The 18,178-nt window shown below is 41.1% G+C and overlaps 1 protein-coding gene across 3 annotated transcripts in view; it reads left to right on the forward strand.

The window, feature by feature from the left end:
- The first annotated feature begins 814 nt into the window (after positions 1 to 814).
- MSRB3 (methionine sulfoxide reductase B3) overlaps positions 815 to 18,178 on the forward strand; it is a 184,551-nt gene continuing 167,187 nt past the window's right edge. The window contains exon 1 of one of the 3 annotated variants that reach the window (XM_031000968.3): positions 815 to 1,200. In XM_031000968.3, the coding sequence (XP_030856828.2) occupies positions 972 to 1,200 (229 nt within the window). In that variant the 5' untranslated portion in view covers positions 815 to 971. Of the gene's footprint in view, positions 1,201 to 1,734; positions 1,858 to 18,178 lie in introns of those variants that run through there. The other 2 variants (XM_055358470.2, XM_055358469.2) reach the window with 2 other exon arrangements.

An 18,178-nucleotide genomic window follows, 5' to 3' on the forward strand; every position in this document is an offset into this window, starting at 1 on the left:
CCATTAGTTTGAGGGAAAAAATATATTATAGTAATTAAGACATAATTATGTTGTCTTGAAAAGCTAAGGGTCATTTGGACTTGATTACCCAAGGAGTTATCAGTGCCAAGGAAAATTAGGCAACTACAGGCTTGGGCCTGTAATTAAACATCTAGGACTGACATTTTGTTCATCAGAGGTGGCACCTTCTGAATGAATTACACCATTTCATTTTAGACAAGCTACGGTAAATACAAAACAAGTGTGTGGAGGAGGTTGGGGGGTGGACATGAATAGAGATTGGAGGTGGAGAGAAAGACCGGTGTAAACTTAAGCATTTTGTTGTGAAAAACTATTGTTCAGCCAGCCTGCCTGGGCTCCATATATGGTGTTCAAATATAAGTTTGGGACGAGCACCTTCGCAATTTTGGCCAAGAACACACACACACTCACCCTCCTCTGCTAGAGAGGGCCCGCTCACCTGGAACTCAGGCGGCTGGTTCTCCGTATTACAGTGAGTGCTTGTTCTGTATGTATAGGATGGCCAAGTAACTAACTGGCAGCCCTGCTCCTGCCTCACTCTCCCACAACTTTTTATCCCCTCACCACCAACGCTCTCAACCCCTGACACGTCTTCCCACAGGTCCCTGGCTCGCTGTCCGGTCTCTTCGTGTTGGTTTGTCCGTTTCCCACTCCTTCAGCGGTCTCAGGTGGAACACGCCAGGTGGGCGCTTGGCTGTGTTCTGGGGTCCCGAGTTGGAAAGGGATGGCCCCAGGCAGAAGGCGGCCGGCAGCCCTGGGGCAGAGGAGGACGAGGGGGAGGAGAGGAGGAGGAGGGCAGGGCAGAGAAGGAGGAGGAGGAGGACGGTGCAGAGGAGGAGGAGGAGGAAGAGGACAGGGCAGAGGAGGAGGGAGTTGGCGGCCGCCGAGCCCCGGGCAGCGGGCCCCGTCCGCGGCCGGCGCGCTCCGTGGTCCTCCCTCGCTCGTCTCCTATGCTCATATTTGGACTCGGCTGCCCGTGCCCAGGAATTTCCCGTCATGCCTCCCGCCGCCCCGTCCGTCGCCCGGAGCCGGGGAGGGAGGGAGCGAGGTTCGGACACCGGCGGCTGCTGCCTGGCCTTTCCATGAGCCCGCGGCGGACCCTCCCGCGCCCCCTCTCGCTCTGCCTCTCCCTCTGCCTCTGCCTCTGCCTGGCCGCGGCTCTGGGAAGTGCGCAGTCCGGTAAGTTCGGGCTCCCCTCCCCTCCCCTCTCCTCCTCGCCTCACCCCTCCCACCCCGACCCTGCCACGTTAGGGTGTGACCCCGAGCCGGGATTCCATTCTGCGCCTGCTGCGCCCCCTCGGCCGCCTGCGGGGACAGCCCCTGCCTCAGCCGAGAAGGGGAGCAGAAGGGTTGCGCCCCGCGCCAGCGGTGAGGGGCCGAACGGAAGGAGGTCAGGGCTGGTTTCCCCCCACCCGCCGACGGGAGGCGTCTGGCAGCCTCACTGACACCTTATCCTGTCCCGGGAGCGAACCTGAACCCGCGGGAGCCTCTAGCCCCGCGCGGGCCCCGGAGAGAGGGATCTGGCGGGGCAGCCCGCGGGAGGCAGGGGAGGGGTCCATCCCGGAGCCCTCTGCTCTGTGCGTCGACCCTGCCGGGGTTGCCGCTCAGATAACGGGCCCGAGGCGTGGGAACCGGCCCGCCAGGCCTGCGCTTTTCGCCGCGCGCCTCGGAGAGGACGGGGGCGCGGGGCGGCGGGCAGGCGGCAGGGAGGGGCGCACCCGGGAGCGCACCCGCCGCCCGCCCTCCCTGCGCTGCTGCCCCGCTGCTGGGCCAGACTCCCGCGGGCCCGGCTGGCATTTCACAGGCCAAAATCGAACAGAACCCCGAGTTTGCCAGGTATCAGTTTTGCTTTGTTTTTAAGCAGAAAAAGGCATCCAAGTCTATTTTTGAAGTTTTACACTGGGCTATTTCGAGTCAAACTATATGAATGAAAAGTGCTGTTACTGCCTTATTTGGTTTAGGGCTAATAGCTATCGGAAGTGGCAGTTCTGAAGTCGTTACAGTAAGACTTTATAAGATAATCTTCTTGAATCATGTGGAAACTGTTGGGGGGAATTTAATATCAGATTATTATTTTAAAAAGCAGTTATTTTAAAGTACAAAGGTAGGGATAAAGGTAAATGTGAAATTGCATGGACTTTTACATTTGTGATGAGTAGTCGTCAAAGCTTCTTGCTTCTTAATTTTATCTGGAATGGAAGAATATAAATTATAATTCCTTAGAGCTGAGATTACTTAGGAGATTTTAGTTTGCTCTTGTTTTTTCTACCAATAGACTAAATTGTCAAATAAGATATGACAAACTAGGACAAATAAATTAGTTGAAACATGACTCTATGAAGCATAGATTATATTCAGTACTCTCTGGTTTATCTCTTCATATTTTCATTTGCAGCGCTGGTGGCAAGATCGATTTTCAAAAACAATTTTGTCTATAAAAAAACTTAAGAGTTCATATAACTTATAAAATTGTCAGTACAGATTAATGGCAGATATTTACAATATTTAACTTTATTCAATTTGCAATTTGTAAATAGTAACTTGAGCAGTGATATCAGTTTCATGTTTGTTTCTGCATAGTATTGTTTTTCAAAAAAACCCTGCTTTTTATAGATTCATATTTTGGAAGTAACTTTAATAGCACTTCTTGGGAAATACAACAGGTTCTAATTTCACGTTTTTCAATGGATTTCTAAAAAATACTGTGCTGGATAGTGAAGAGTGGATTTTATTGCCAGGAAACATATGTATGCTTTCTTTTTCCTCAGTGATGTGTTGACTTACCTAATACTTGTGGTGAAACGGACTTCGAAGACCAGAATCCACTGTACTGGCCCCTTGCCAGTAATTTTGAACATCAAGTTTATATTTGGACCATTTAAACATATATTCTTTTAATTCCGGTCCCAGCTGATATATCAGTCTAATTTCTGATGACTTTTATTAGGGCCCTATATGAATATCTGGAAATTTTTATATTAAGATAAGTAGCTCTTTGCCATCTAGAATTTTGTCACAGTGCTTAAACTGCTTGTATGGCAAGGTTGCAGCATACAATGTAATTTAGGTTTTGAATCAACACATTGCTTTTTGTTTTTAAAAGTGCTTGTTCTAATATTTTAACTAAGATGTTAATCCATTAAGTCAGAAATCCTTACTATTTTGCTCAACTCAAAAGAATATCCAAAGACTATCCCAACGGTAAGGTTCATCAGTTTTTCTAATACATATGCCATTTAATAATTAAAAATAGCTTTTAAGGCCACGTGTGGTGGCTCATGCCTGTAATCCAACACTTTGGGAGGCCAGTGTGGGAGGATTGCTTGAACCCAGGAGTTCGAGACCGGCCTGGGCAACATAGGGATACCCTGTCTCTACAAAAATTAAAAAAAAATTAGCTGGGCATAGTGGCTCACTCCTGTGGTCTCAGCTACTTGGGAAGCCAAAGTGGGAGGATTGCTTGGGCCAGGGAGATCAAGGCTGTGGTAAGCCGTGATCACACCACTGCATTTTTGGTTCTGTCATAATCTGGTCACAATCCCTCTAATTTATCTGCACCTGTATAATTAATTTATCATAGTTATGGATTTGGTTGATGAATTTGATTCCCATGTTTAGCTTCTCGGTAAAATTATTAAGTTGGACAGTTTCCATGTCTCTTCTAACTCCAAGATCCTATAATGTTGTTTTTGTTTATGTAACTCTTCAGAGCCACCTACTACATGTGGTTCAAACTTCTGATTGTCAGCCTGTGACTTGCTATACATGTCAAACTGGCCTACCATAGCCAGATGTGATGGGTGTGGTCCAGCTTCGGAGAGTCCGGATCTGTCTCAGGATTGTGTTAATACCTGGAACATGCACAAAGATACATACATACCTGGGCAGATTCCATGTTAAGCTTCTATCACTTTTTCTTCCTCATCTAATACCAGAAAGTGCTGATTATGTCATAGGATAAATGCCTAACTGCTTTTTGGGGATAGTTAAGCCCAGGCCTTAAGACAGTTTGATATTCAGTTTTGTTATTTAGGTCTGGGTTAGGGATACCGCCAGAGAGCATCCAAACATTCCTGTGGTTGGGAAGGCTAGTTATCTGTGAGCATTCCAGATGAAATAGCCTATAATGGGTTATCACCTTTTGATCTTACCTCAGAGAAGATTGAATTGGATCTACCTATCTGATTTAGCAGAATTAAACTGGATTTGGAGGGAAGGGTAATCAGCTATTTAATTTGCCAGTTGTTAGTTAGCATTTCTTATTGGCTGTATCTCAAGGATTTACTTTGAATATTCTGTATTTTCTCTTTCCTGCCCATGATGGGTTTTCCTTTTAAAATGCTCAGCACAGGCTGGGGGTGGTGGCTCACGCCTGTAATCCCAGCACTTTAGGAGGCCGAGGCAGGCAGATCACCTGAGGTCAGGAGTTTGAGACCAGCCTGGCCAACACAGTGAAACCCTGTCTCTATGAAAAATACAAAAATTAGCCGGGCATGGTGGCGGGCACCTGTAATCCCAACTACTCAGGAGGCTGAGGCAGGAAAATAACTTGAACCAGGGAAGCGGATGTTGCAGTGAGCCAAGATCATGCCACTGCACTCCAGCCTGGGCGACAAAAGCAAAACTCTGTCTCAAAAAAAAAAAAAAAAATTGTTCAGCACAGTCCCTCATCCCTGTTCATATATTTGTCTGTATAGTATGCTGAAGTCATGTTTATGGCTTTAAGGGAAGTACAAAAAAGGAAAGTATAGAAAAGATCAAACAAACACATCAAACAATCGACTTTATGAAAGATTTTGGTTATTGCCTCATTTAAGCTTCTATTGCAAGTAACAGAAATGAACTAGTTTTAGCAAAAAGGAAGAAAGGAATTTGTTGGAAAACCATTGGAAGTCAAATGCAGGCAGACATCATTTAGGGCCTGAGATAAGGGACTGGAAAAATCTAGAACATTCCCTGTCTCTAGTTTGCTTCACTGTTTTTTCTTTGCTGGTGTTTTTTTTTTTTTTTTTTTTCTCTTCATGGTTAGATGTGGCTGCTCAGCAGCTCCTGAGTATTTATGTGTCCCTTCATAAGGAGGGACTATATTATTGAGCCTTGATCCTAAATTCCTGGGAGGTAGAACCTGATAGACACAGTTTAGGTCACATGGTTGACCTAGATTTTCCCTAAAGTCTCTTCTAATTCTAGAGTATCTGATGTACGTAGTACAGCCATGTAGATGGTTTGATTTTGCATTTTTCCATTTTATGTTATGAGGTTATAGTCCTTAAAATGAATTGTGAACATTTTCTCTGATAACAACTAATTCACTCTGCAAATAATCATCTGCATATTTTCAGGAATTCACTGAATAAAATGCTGACCTCCAGTGGCTCTTTAGGATAAGTTCATTAAAACTATAAGTGGTAGAGATATTTGAAACAGTAATAGCTTAGGGACTGAGAATTTATCAGTTGTTTTCCTATTTCTCACACTTATCTAACATTTTCTGTCTCTACCTTTCCTTTAGGCTGTTCCTACTGCCTGGACCTCTTCTCTATCACAACAGGTTGAAGTCTTTAAGGCCTCTGTCAGATGGTAGTTTGTGACATTTTCCTCATACCACAGAATTTGTAATTTCCTTGTGCTTCTAAGGTGTTTTGGACCATGGTTGGAGTACAAGTTTTACTATATTGTCATGTGTTGTAGTTAAGTCCATATATATTCAACTTCACTAAACTATAAATTCCATATGTCAGTGAATCACCTAGAATTTTTTGTTTTTTTGAGATAGGATCTCACTCTGTCACCCAGACTGGAGTGCAGTGGCACACTCATGGCTCACTGCAGCCTTGAACTCCCTAGAATCAGGTGATTCTCCCACTCCAGCCTTCTGAGTAGCTGGGCCTACAGGCACCTGCCACCATGCCCAGCTAATTGTAGTATTTTTTTGTAGAGATGGGGTTTCACCATGTTGGCCAGGCTGGTCTTAAACTCCTGACCTCCAGTGATCTGCCAGCCTCGGCCTCCCAAAGTGCTAGGATTACAGGCATGAGCCACTGCACTCAGCTAGAAGAATTCTGATAGGCTCTCAGCATCCATTGTTCCAGGTATAACAATTCTGACTTTTTCAGATACTCTGACGCTTTTATGGTATCCTGCTTGCTGCTGTCTTCTTTTGAAATTGGAGTTCAATCACTCTGCTTTTCTTTCTTAATACTTGTCTGTTTCCTAGATTTTACATGCTTTTCCATGAACACTCTAATGTCCTGTATGAAGAGGGAATATACAAATGATAGGACGCTTTCCTGTAACTGAGATGGCAGGGGGAAGGAGAGGACAGCAACTCATACAGAAGGAAATCAGCTTTTGTTGAGCACCCAGAATTTACCAGATCAGATAGAGAGGACAGGTGTAGAAGAAAATGAGCGTGTATAAAGTGGAATAGTGGGACAATAAAGTACAAATATGGAAAATTAAGTGGAAGGCTTTTAATGCTGTTAGGGGACTTGGATTGGGTTAGTAAGTTATGAGACTGACATTTTTGATCCTTGAAATGTCATAATCAGAGGTGAATGATAGGTTATATAATCTAATAGTTTAGAGAATTAATTAAATTGGGAAATAAGTCATAGGACCAATAAAGAAGTGTTTTGAGAGTTTCTCTTAAGGAATGAAGACCTAACGAGAATAGCGGCACCGCAGTAGAAGTGTTGCTAAAGTACATTGGACAGAAATAAGCAATTGGATATTGGGAAAGAAAGGGATGAATAAAAGGTGACATAAGATGTTAAGCCTGGGTGATGGAGAGAACGTGATCTCAGCAGGTTTGTGGGTGGAGGTAAAAATAAGTTTTGTTCTAGATCTCTTGCTTTTGAGGTGCTGGTAGGATATTCCTGTGGAGATGTGTAGTAGAATCCGAAGTGTGAAACTGGAACTTGGAGGGAGAGATCAAGGCTGGAAATAAAACATGTATGAGTAAGGAGAGTTAAAAATAAAGAGAAGAAGAGAGCATTTGTTAGCTGGAGTACAAGGAAGGGTACAGGAAAAGCATCATAGAGAAGAGGGAATTTGATCTGACTTTAAAAGATGCCGAGTCGGTATATGGCATTCTGTTCACGAGCTTTCCTTGTTGAGGGGACATCACATTTACTAACTTGAGAGATAATACATGGGAAGTGTTGGACAAAGGATACTGCATCCAGAATGACCTTTCTAAACTACAAAATCATTTCCCCTCTTTCCTGCTTAACCCTCCCTCAGTGGCTTCTTATCTTTCTTCAGATAAAGGACTGACTCCTAAATGTCTTCATCATCACCAATTTGAACACACATTGTGTCTCACACTCCTCCTCGTTCCTCACTCTTCTTCCCCAAGACTGGACAGAATGTGAAGAAGATATGATTTCCACCAGATAGAGTACTCTTTATACTTTTTTGGGGTCCTTTATGGTCACTTTTTGTGGCCATGGTCAGGTTCTTATCCATAAAATAATTATTGATAACTTCCTAATGTAAAATGAAAAATAATGATAAATCACATACTTCCCTCATTTTTACAGAATTCCTTGCTTGCCTGATCTCTTCAAGTGTTGACTGCAAGGTTCCTGTACACTTACTTGAGTTGGCCACTCCGGTCACTATACCCTGATCTCTGACACTTGGCCGTGGTAGCCTGGAGCAGCGTTGTTACTGGGTATTGCTGTGATTGGGTTACCCAGCTGTGCTGATGTGGAAACCTCAGGGCTATTTATTGATACTTGGTTTCCTAAAGGAAAGTTGAGGGAATTTATTTTATGAGAGGGCTTTATTTACACGATTAAAGAGGTTTATAAAATGTGGAGATGAATATAGGTGAAACAGAGAAAGAATGCTGGTATAGGAGGTGTTTTCGGCTGGGTTTGGTGGCTCATACCCGTAATCCCAGCACTTTGGGAGGCTGAGGCGGGTGGATCACTTGAGTCCAGCCTGGGTGGCATAGTGAGACCCATCTCTACAAAAACTACAAAAATTAGCTGGGCATTGTGTTGCATGCCTGTAGTCCTGGCTACTCAGGAGGCTGAGGTGAGAGGATCGCTTGAGCCCGGGAAGCAGAGGTTGCAGTGAGCCAAGATCATGCCACTGCACTCCAGACTGGGCAATAGAGTGAGACCCTATCTCAGAAAACAAACAAAAATCCCCAAAAAACCAGGAAGTGTTTTCTTAGGGTCTAGTTCCCAGGCGAATGGTATATCCTGATTCTAGGTTTATAAAAATAGTATTCATAACACTTGTCTAAAGTGACACATTTACATACGGTATATAGTATTGAGTAATTTCCAACTCTTTAAAAATAATGGAGACCCTTTCATGTAGTAGTAATTATGTTTTTAGTATCTGTTGACTGAGAAAATACGTAACAGCAAAAGCTACTATAAAACTTTGAAATAAGTTCTTGTAAATATAAAAAAAATTCTCATATATTTGGAAAGTATACATGTGGAAATTACGACTTATAGAGTCTATGGACACTTGATTTCTTGCTTTATGGATACTCTCAGGAAGTTCTGGTCTCAACTTTGAGTAGCTCATTGTCCTCTTACTTTAGAATGTGGGGTATGGGGGAAAACTAATATTTGAAAATTTGAGCCATAGCGGAAATTTCGGAATGATGGGGAAACACCTTCTCAGAATCCTCTTACAATAAAATTTATGTATGTTATGCCAGACAATGTACTTTATACTAAGACTGGACTTTTAAATAGTCTCATGGATTAGAAGTCAGATACAATAAATAAATACTTTTTAAAAATTATGTTTTTAGGTATATGAGCATTGTTGTTGGGACTACAGTGCTATTTTAAAGTGAAATTTAGTTGATTTGCATGTGAGTATACACCTACAGGTCTGTTATAGCCGTGACATGTCTTCTGTTACTATAAATTACATAACAAATCCTTATGGTTTCTTGGGTCACTTATTTTATTTAAAGACAAAAACATCTTTCAGTACATATGTAAGACTTAAGGCATTATTGAAAATAAACCTGTGCCACATGGTAGAATCTATTAAAAAAAAAAATTCAGGCAAGGCACAGTAGTTCATGCCTGTAATCCCACCACTTTGGGAGGCAAGGAAGGAGGATCACTTGAGGCCAGGAGGTCGAGACCAGCCTGAGCAACATAGGAAGACCTAGCCTCTACTAAAAATTAAAAAAAGAAATTAGCAAGATGTGCTGGCATGCACCTGTGGTCCCACCTCCTCTGGAGGCTGAGGTGGGAGAATCGCTTGAGCCCAGGAGTTTGAGGCTACAGTGAGCTATGATTGCACCACTGTACTCCGTTCTGGGTGACAGAGTGAGACCCTTTCTCAAAAAAAAAAAAAAAAAAAGCAAAACCAAAAACCGAAAAACAACTCAGGACAGTCTTTGTATAAATTAGATAGCCCTAAATTTTATGTTTGTTCTTTCATTTCTCTCTCTCTTTTTTTTTTTTTTTTGGAGACAGGGTCTCCCATTGCTGCCCAGGCTGGAGTGCCATGGTAGGATCATAGCACACTGCACACTGTAGCCTTGACCTCCTGGGCTCAAGTGATCCTCCCATCTCAGCCTCCTGAGTAGCTAGGACTACAGGCTTGTGTCATCATGCATGGCTAATTTTTTAAAAAAAATTTATGTAGAGATAGGGTCTCCCTATGTTGCCCAGGTAGGTCTTGAACTCCTGGGCTTAAGCAGTCCTCCCACCTTGGCCTCTCAAAGTGCTGGGATTATAGGCATGAGCCTCCACGCCCAGTACATTTCTTTTGTTTTTATTGTGTTTGATTGTCAGAGAACCTGAGTTTGGTTGGGGTTGAGAGAGAACTATAGGGCCTATTATAGATGAATACTTATTTTATGTTAGATTAGTGGTGTGTAGCTAAGGAAAGATAAGGTCATATCTTCCTGTAACAGTCCAGATTAGATAGGGAAATGGGTGAAAAGCCACAAGTTGTTTTGCAACTCTGGTCTCACAGTAATTGAGAGAAAAAGTGCACTGTAGTCCCCCTTGTTTCTGATTTTGTGGGGTGTGAATATGCCTTCTAGTCAGATCGCCTTAGGGGGCCAGGAAGAGGAGGGTTGAGGGCAGAGCATGTTTACCTGCGTGCAGAGCCACTTGAAAAATTACAGGCTCATTTACATATTTGCATCCTTGTGTATGTGTTTGTGTTGCATGGGAGTCAGTGTAGTATTATGAAAAGAACATTAGACAGTGAATTGGAAAACTAGGTTTTTCTAGTCCTGTTTTTGCCTGAGTCGTTTAAGCTTCTTGTGCCTCAGTTTTCATATCTGCAAAATGAATGAATTGGACTGGGTAATACCTGGTGTTGCTTTAAGATTCTGTAGGCTGGGCATGGTGGCTCTTGCCTGTAATCTCAGCACTTTGGGAGGCCGAGTCGGGCGGATCACGAGGTCAAGAGATTGAGACCATCCCGACCAGCATGGTGAAACCCCATCTCTACTAAAAATACCAAAATTATCTGGGCGTGGTGGTGTGCGCCTCAAGTCCCAGCTACTCAGGAGGCTGAGGCAGGAGAATCACTTGAACCCGGGAGGCGGAGGTTCCAGTGAGCCAAGATCATGCCACGGCACTCCAGCCTGGCAAGAGAGCGAGACCCCGTCCCCGCCCCGCAAAAAAAAAAAAAAAAAAGATTCTGTAATTTAAGGATTATTTTAAAGTCTCCAACTTTCCGTAATTTTTAATGGAAAAATATAGTTAATACAGTATGCAAAATTATGTCTTTTTTAAAAATATTTTGTTCAAGTTTGACTATCTTGTGCGATTCACTATAAATGTTACACTGCATCTAAGATCTTATGTTTGAACTTCGTAGCCTAGTGTGCCCAGTAATTTGAGCTATTGGCAAAGTTACATAACCCTTTTAAAGATTTAGTATTTAAAGAATAGATTACAATGTATCAGAAGCATCGTGTTAAATATCCCATCTGAAGTAACGGTATTAAGGACTAGAAATTATGTCTTTCTAAATGTACAGCTGGGAATTGCTTATTTATGCTTGACAGTAGATTTCAGATGAGAAAAGTCCTCATTTAGCAGGATATATTACCATTGGAATTTGCCTCTGATTACCCTATTAAATATATTTAACTCTTAAGGTTGGTTAATCTGGTCTTATTGTTAAAAAAAACTTCACTGTGAGTTTTAAAGAAAAAAACTTGGCTAATTTGATGATTTTAAAAAGTATCTTCTCTTGCCTGTAAAATTCACTTATAAGATTTGTCCTTTTTATGAGAGAATATTTTATACACAAAAAAGAATATATAGTGTCTATATAAGGTATAAAGAATATTTAAAAAAAATCTGGGTACCCTCATCCAGCTTCAGGAATGAAATGTGAAAGATGCCTGTGAGACACACATTTCCTGTACTCAGAAGTACCCATAGTCCTATATTTTGTGATTATCATTGAACACAAATAACTGATAAACCTTGCTTTCTTTATAGTTTTTTGATAGATGTATGTCTCTATATCATATTGTTCAGTTTTGTGTATGTTAGAACATTATATAAATGTTATCGGCCAGGCGTGGTGGCTCATGCCTGTAATCCCAGCACTTTGGGAGGCCGAGGTGGGCGGATCACCTGAGGTCAGGAGTTCGAGGCTAGCCTGGCTAACAAGGCAAAACCCTGTCTCTACTAAAAATACAAAAGTTAGCCGGCATGGTGGCACATGCCTGTAGTCCCAGCTACTCGGGAGACTGAGGCAGGAGAATTGCTTGAACCGGGAGGCAGAGGTTGCAGTGAGCCAAGATTGTGCCATTGCACTCCAGCCTGGGTGACAGAGTGAGATTCTATCTAAAAATAAATAAATAAATAAAAGTTATCATCTGCTGTGTATCCTCTGTGACCTGCATTTTTTATCTTTTAAAATTGTATTTTAGGTTCAAGGGATACATGTGCAGGTTTGTTACATGGGTAAAGTGCATGTCATGGGAGTTTGGTGTACAGATAATTTTGTCACCCAGGTAATCAGTATGGTATAGGTAATTTTTCAGTCCTCACCCCTCTTCCACCCTCAAATAGGCCCCAGTGTTGATTGTTCCTTCCTTTATATCCATGTGTACTAGATGTTTAGCTCCCACTTAGAACATGTGGCATCTGGTTTTATTTTCCTGCATTAATTTGTTTAGGATTATGGTCTCCAGTTCCATTCATGTTGCTTCAAAGGCCATGATCACATTTTTTATAGCTATGTAGTATTCCATGATGTATGTATACCATGTTTTCTTTATCCCCCACAAAATTATGTTTATGTTATCTATATTGGTGTATATAACTCATCTTTCTAAAACTTGGCATTTATTATCCATATGTTTTTCTACTTTTTGATTTATTTATGCTCCTTGGACATTTATCCATTAGGATTCTTGCGTTTTCCTATGGAGTCAAATCTGTATTTTCTCCTATTACTTTCAAGCTTCATTATCTATATATTTAAAAATAATAATAATAGTGATGATAATAGTGATAATAATACCAACTACTTACAGATATGTGCTATGTGTCAGGCACTATTCTAAATATTTATTTATTTATTAGAGTTTTATCAAGGAAGTACAATATCATCATGATAAATCATATATTAAGATTAAGGACTGAGGCAAGAGTGTTCAGTAATTTGTATGACTGTGATTTAATCTGGCAGTCTGGCTCCAGAGTCTGTGTTTGTAATCATTACACTACTTTGACTCCTATGTAGTCTTTTCTTTTAATTATGCCTTTTCCCATTTAACTTTTTAAGATATTTAAATATTTCTATGACATTCAAAAGAGAATGGCCCTAGTGTGATGCTCAAATGGGTTCTACTGTACGACACCAGTTGCTCAAAGCCATGACACAATGTAATTTTCCATGATTTTGTTCTACAGGTCTTTTAAAAATTCTCTGGGATTCACTATTGCTTTTCTTTTTCCTAACTGGGGGGAAATGTATGCCTTATTTGTTATCCTTCTAAAATATTTCAGTTTTTTACTTTTGGTCTGTGGTTTGGAATTGATTCCCTTGATTTCCTTTGTGTGTTCGGACTAGTTTCTTCATATTTGGACAATGCCCTCCTCTTTTGAAAAATATTGATATGACCTTAGATGAATCACTTAATCTTCCTGAGCTTTGACTTTTTCAAGTAAGTTGCATCTGTTAAGTAATGAATATTTTAAAATCAGACATATATAATTGCTAATCAGAACTCCTTTTCAGTATGAAATAAACAAGGGAGTTCATGAGGGGAAATAAAGTTTTTGATAGTGATCGGAAACTACTGATTTTACCCAAACCCCTCAAATTACAGAAGAAACATTGGCAGAGATGTATCACAACTTTGTAACACAACTTTCTTTTACAGCTTTAATTTTTTCCTAAGGTAGCTAGCTAATTATCTTTTTTCCTGTATTCTGTGGCTTTCTTTTTTTTTTCTTTTTGTGATGGAGTCTCACTCTTGTCACCCAGGCTGGAGTGCAGTGGCACGATCTCGGCTCACTGCAATCTTTGCCTCCCAGGTTCAAGTGATTCTCCTACCTCAGCCTCCTGAGTAGCTGGGATTACAGGCGCCTGCCACCATGTCTGGGTAATCTTTGTATTTTTAGAAGAAATGGGGTTTCTCCATGTTGGGCAGGGTGGTCTTGAACTCCTGACCTCAGGTGATCTGCCCACCTCGGACCCCCAAAGTGCTGGGATTACAGGTCTTTTCTCTTGGTTTCCACAGCCAGCTTCTGTGGCTTTTTTGATGTCTTAAAGTTTTTCCAAGCTCTTGGGTAATTTCCTAATATCCCTTATTTAAACATGTTTAAATATCTCTCATCTTAAAAAACAAAAAGCCTGCTCAAACCTGCCCCCACCCAACGATCAATCTATTTTACGAGTTGCTTACATCCTTGCTGTCTCTGTTTATCTGCCATCCATCCAAAAATATGTATTGAGCCCTGTTACATGTCAGGCACTAACTTATCTAATCTGAGGTTACAGTATGGACCAGAGAAACACAGGACCTCATTCTCAGGGTCTTTCGTTCTCAGTTTGGAACCAGCATGGCATGTTGTAGAAAGAGTAAGTAGACTATTTTGTGGTAGGAGCAAGAGAGAGCATGGTTAGAGTTTAGGGCAAAGAAGAAGACCAGATTATATGGGGCTTTTAGATCATTATGAGGAGTTTAGATAGTGTTCTGTGTGATGGAAGCCATTAGAGGATTTTAGGTAGGCAGTGGCAAGATCTGATCTGCATTTTAAAATAATGACTCCAGCTGCTTTGTGTTGAACGGATTGTAGGGGCCAAGAGTGGAGGCGATAAACCATTTAGGCCTACTTCAGTGGTTCAGATAGGAATTGATAATGGTTCAGACCACAGTGGTGGTGGCAGAACTGAGACCTTGCTGATTGGATATAAAGTCTAAGGAAAAGAGAAGAATCATCTATACTATTCCACTGAAACAGTTTTGGTTGAAGCCACTAATGGTGTTCATATCATTGAGCCCAGTGAGCTCAATTTGGTCCCTGTCTTCCTGACTTCAGAGCATTTGATACACTGACCACCCATTCCTTCTAGAAATTGTCTTTTCTCTTGGTTTCTGTTATTGTTAGATACATGATTTTAGGCAAATTAGTTATCTGTGCCTCAGTTTTGTCACTTATAGAATGGAGATAATATTGTATCTACCACATAGGTTATTGTAATCATTAAATGGGAGGATATATGTGAATTACTTAGCACAGTAATTCACAGAGTTAATTCCCAGTAAGTTAACTAGCGTTGTCATTGTCATCGTCATCATCATCATCATCATCATTCTGGGACAACACTTTCCTTGACCTCTCCTTTTTTTGGCCTCTGCTCCTTCTTGATCTTCTTTGCTAGTTCTTTCTCCTTCAACTCACTTCTGAATGTTGAAGTTCCTCAGGGCTCTGACATTTACTTTTCTCATTTAGTACACTTTCTTAGACAATCTTATTTATTCCATGGCTTCAGTTCTGTCTGTATATAATCAACTGTCCACATCTACCGCTCAGCCCAGTTCTCATTCCTGAGCAGAAAGAGGAAAAGATGAGCAGCAGCCCTGAGGTAAGAGTGTAGCTCATTGAAGATTGCGAAAGAAGAGTAGTGTGGTGATCTTCTAGATTTTAAAGGATTTGGGAAGCACTGCCATGCTGCCTCTTGAAAAAGACAGCCAACCTGAGAAATACTGGGGGCATTGCCTGGAAATCCTGGATGGCATTCCAATCAGAAAAAAGAAACTTCAATATACAGACAGAACTAAAGCCATGGAATAAATAAGATTGTCTAAGAACGTGTACTAAATGAGAAAAGTAAAAAGTAAAAGCAGAATTCCGTGTATTCATTTGCCTCTATATTATCTCCATTTAAATGGCTGTGTCTTAGATACCATAAACACATCACAAGCTGAACATTTTTTGCCTGAACTTAAGCCTCCCCACCTTGTTACCTAGCTTAATAAATGGTACTGCTATTTGCCCAGTTACTTGAGCCAGAATTGAAGTCCTCTTAAATTTTTTTTATTGATCTCATGTCCTGTGTCATTTCTTTGCCTAGATTTCTGCAATCGCTTCCTAAAGTGTCTCACCACCTTTGTTCTTACACCGCTCCCATCCATTTTCCACCTTTTAGTCATGTTTCTCTTTTTAGTTTGCAGATTTGATTATGTTCTCCTTCACTTACTTCCCTTTCTTTTTGGGATGAAGTTCCAAATTCTTATACTGGCTTCTAAGGTTTGCACCTGTCAGCCTTATCATTTCCTCCCCTGCTCCTCACTGACACCTCCACCACACTGCTCTTCTTTCCCAATCTTCAATAAGCTACACTCTTACCTCAGGGCTACTGCTCATCTTTTCCCCTGTCTGGAATACTTCTTTCCTTATTCTTAATCTGGGCAACAGTCTTAGCCTTTATTCTTAGTTTAAATGTTACTTCCTCCAGGAAGGCTTTCTCATGCCCCACAAGCTACAGTACATCCCTCTGTTGTATAAGATCTTCCCCACTCTGCTTCTATGTGATCCTTACTGCACTTGTTCATAAGGTCTTTTGCTTCACTAAGACGTAAGCTTCATGGTGGCAGGGACCATGGCATCTTGTTTCTCACTTTCTCCCCAGCATCTGTTTGTTAAATAGAGTGAGGAATAAATGCAGCATGGGCATGCCCATTTTGGGGAATGAGAGGCCTTCTGGCTGGGTTGGTGTGTGTTTGTCTTAATCTTTCAGTGTGACAATAGAGGAGAACAGAAAAGTTTCAGTTTTCTGTAGGTTTACTTTCAGAGCTCTCCTGCGGCCTCCAGGTAGAGGGGAGGGAAGCAGCATCATTCGAAGGCAGCTCTAGTGAGGAGATAGTGTTCTGGGGTTGAAGTTTCTTTTTTCTGATTGGAGTGCTATCCAGGAATTCCAGGCAGTGCCCCCAGTATTTCTTAGGTTGGCTGTCTTTTTCAAGAGGCAGCATGGCAGTGCTTCCCAAATCCTTTGAAATTTAGGCATGAGCATTGCCACAGAACCCTTGTTTCATATGGCTTCCAACGTCAGAAGTGCTTATTAGTGTCTCCTGTTGGATCCAGATAGACCCTGTGAGTTTTAAGCTCCATACCTCATGGCCTACCTGCCCTCTGGCCTTTCCTCCTATTTAGAATCCCACTGGGAATCTGCTGAATCTCACTAACTTGCAGTAACAATATTTGTGCATGAGATGAGTTAGGAGTTGGCCTTTTCTTCAATATAGCCTCTCTGCACGATAGCAGCAGTTTTTCAAAGTGGGTTTATTCTTTTAGTTTCCAGTGCTGATGTAGGTTTTCCCCTATTTTTATACTTACCATTTTGATGGGAACTGGTGGGAATCTGACTGAGGAAGAATATGGGTGAGCTCTCTTTTGAAAGGTTTATTTTATTGCCACCTTTGTCCTTGTGCATGTGCACACATGCATGTGCGAGCAATTCGTTTTTCTCTTTGCTTTAAAAAAATCCTTCTAGGCCATTTTTTTGTATTGTAACTTTATATGAGACATTATTTTTAATAGGCACATTTAAGTCATTTATATTTTATGTTATGGACATATTTGATGACACTCTTTGTACTATAGTTTTATGTTCTTTTTGTGATTTTTTTCCACCTTGGTTTTCAATCTTTTGCCATGTGGTTTCTGTGGGTTTTTTTGTTTTGTTTTGTTTTGAGACAAGGTCTCTGTTGCCCAGGCAGGGATGCAGTGGTGTGATCACGGCTCCCTGTGGCCTCGAACTCCTGGGCTCAAGTGATCCTCCCACCACAGTCTCCCAAGTATTAAATACCTGGGACTATAGGCATGCCTACCACATCTGGTTACTTTTTTAAAAAAATTATGTGCAGAAGAGATGGCACTATGTTGCCCAGACTGGTCTTGCACTCCTGGCCTTAAGTGATCCTCCTGCCGCAACTGCCAAAGTGCTGAGATTACAGGCGTGAGCCACTGTGCCTGACCTTCCATGTTTTATTCACTTTTTTCTTTCATAGGGATTATTTTAGGTTCTATGACCTTGAAAAGGTATCTAAAAACATAATTGAGCCTTACCTAAGTATTAAATTGAAAAAGTAAAAAATGCAGTAGCATTTGACTCTTTTCTACATGAGAAACTTAGGATTCTTGTCTTTTTCTCTGCCTTGCCTTTGTTAGCTAGAGTGGGTCCTGTAGATCCACATGACTATTGTCAAATAGTTGACATTCTATATGATTTTGTATTATACGTTCTCCCTTTTAGGGATTGTTTTTATCTTTTTCATTAAATCATACAACATTTACTGCATTCAGTGACTACCACCACAACTTTTAATGTTAATTTAACTATCCTTAAGGATATTTGATTCATACATCATTTGGCTAAAGTATATTTTTGAGTGGATATCTCCCTTTTTTTTTCGGTAGGGAAAGATGTATGCCTGTTTATTTCCTGAGCCCTTCTGTTATCTGAGGAAATTAAAGACTATTATATAACGTGTTAACTCTCCCTTGCAAAACAACATTTAATTGATAGGAGGATTACAAACAAGCATAATTGGGAGGCTGTAAAATTCCTATATAGAATAACCTAAAAGCAAATAATATTTTAATTATGGAATATAAAATGTTGCTAGCATTCTATAAGAATAAGAACCTAGGAAAAAAGGAATTTACTACAA

Source organism: Gorilla gorilla, chromosome 10 (assembly GCF_029281585.2).
Source record: "Gorilla gorilla gorilla isolate KB3781 chromosome 10, NHGRI_mGorGor1-v2.1_pri, whole genome shotgun sequence".
Taxonomy (NCBI): Eukaryota; Metazoa; Chordata; class Mammalia; order Primates; family Hominidae; genus Gorilla; species Gorilla gorilla.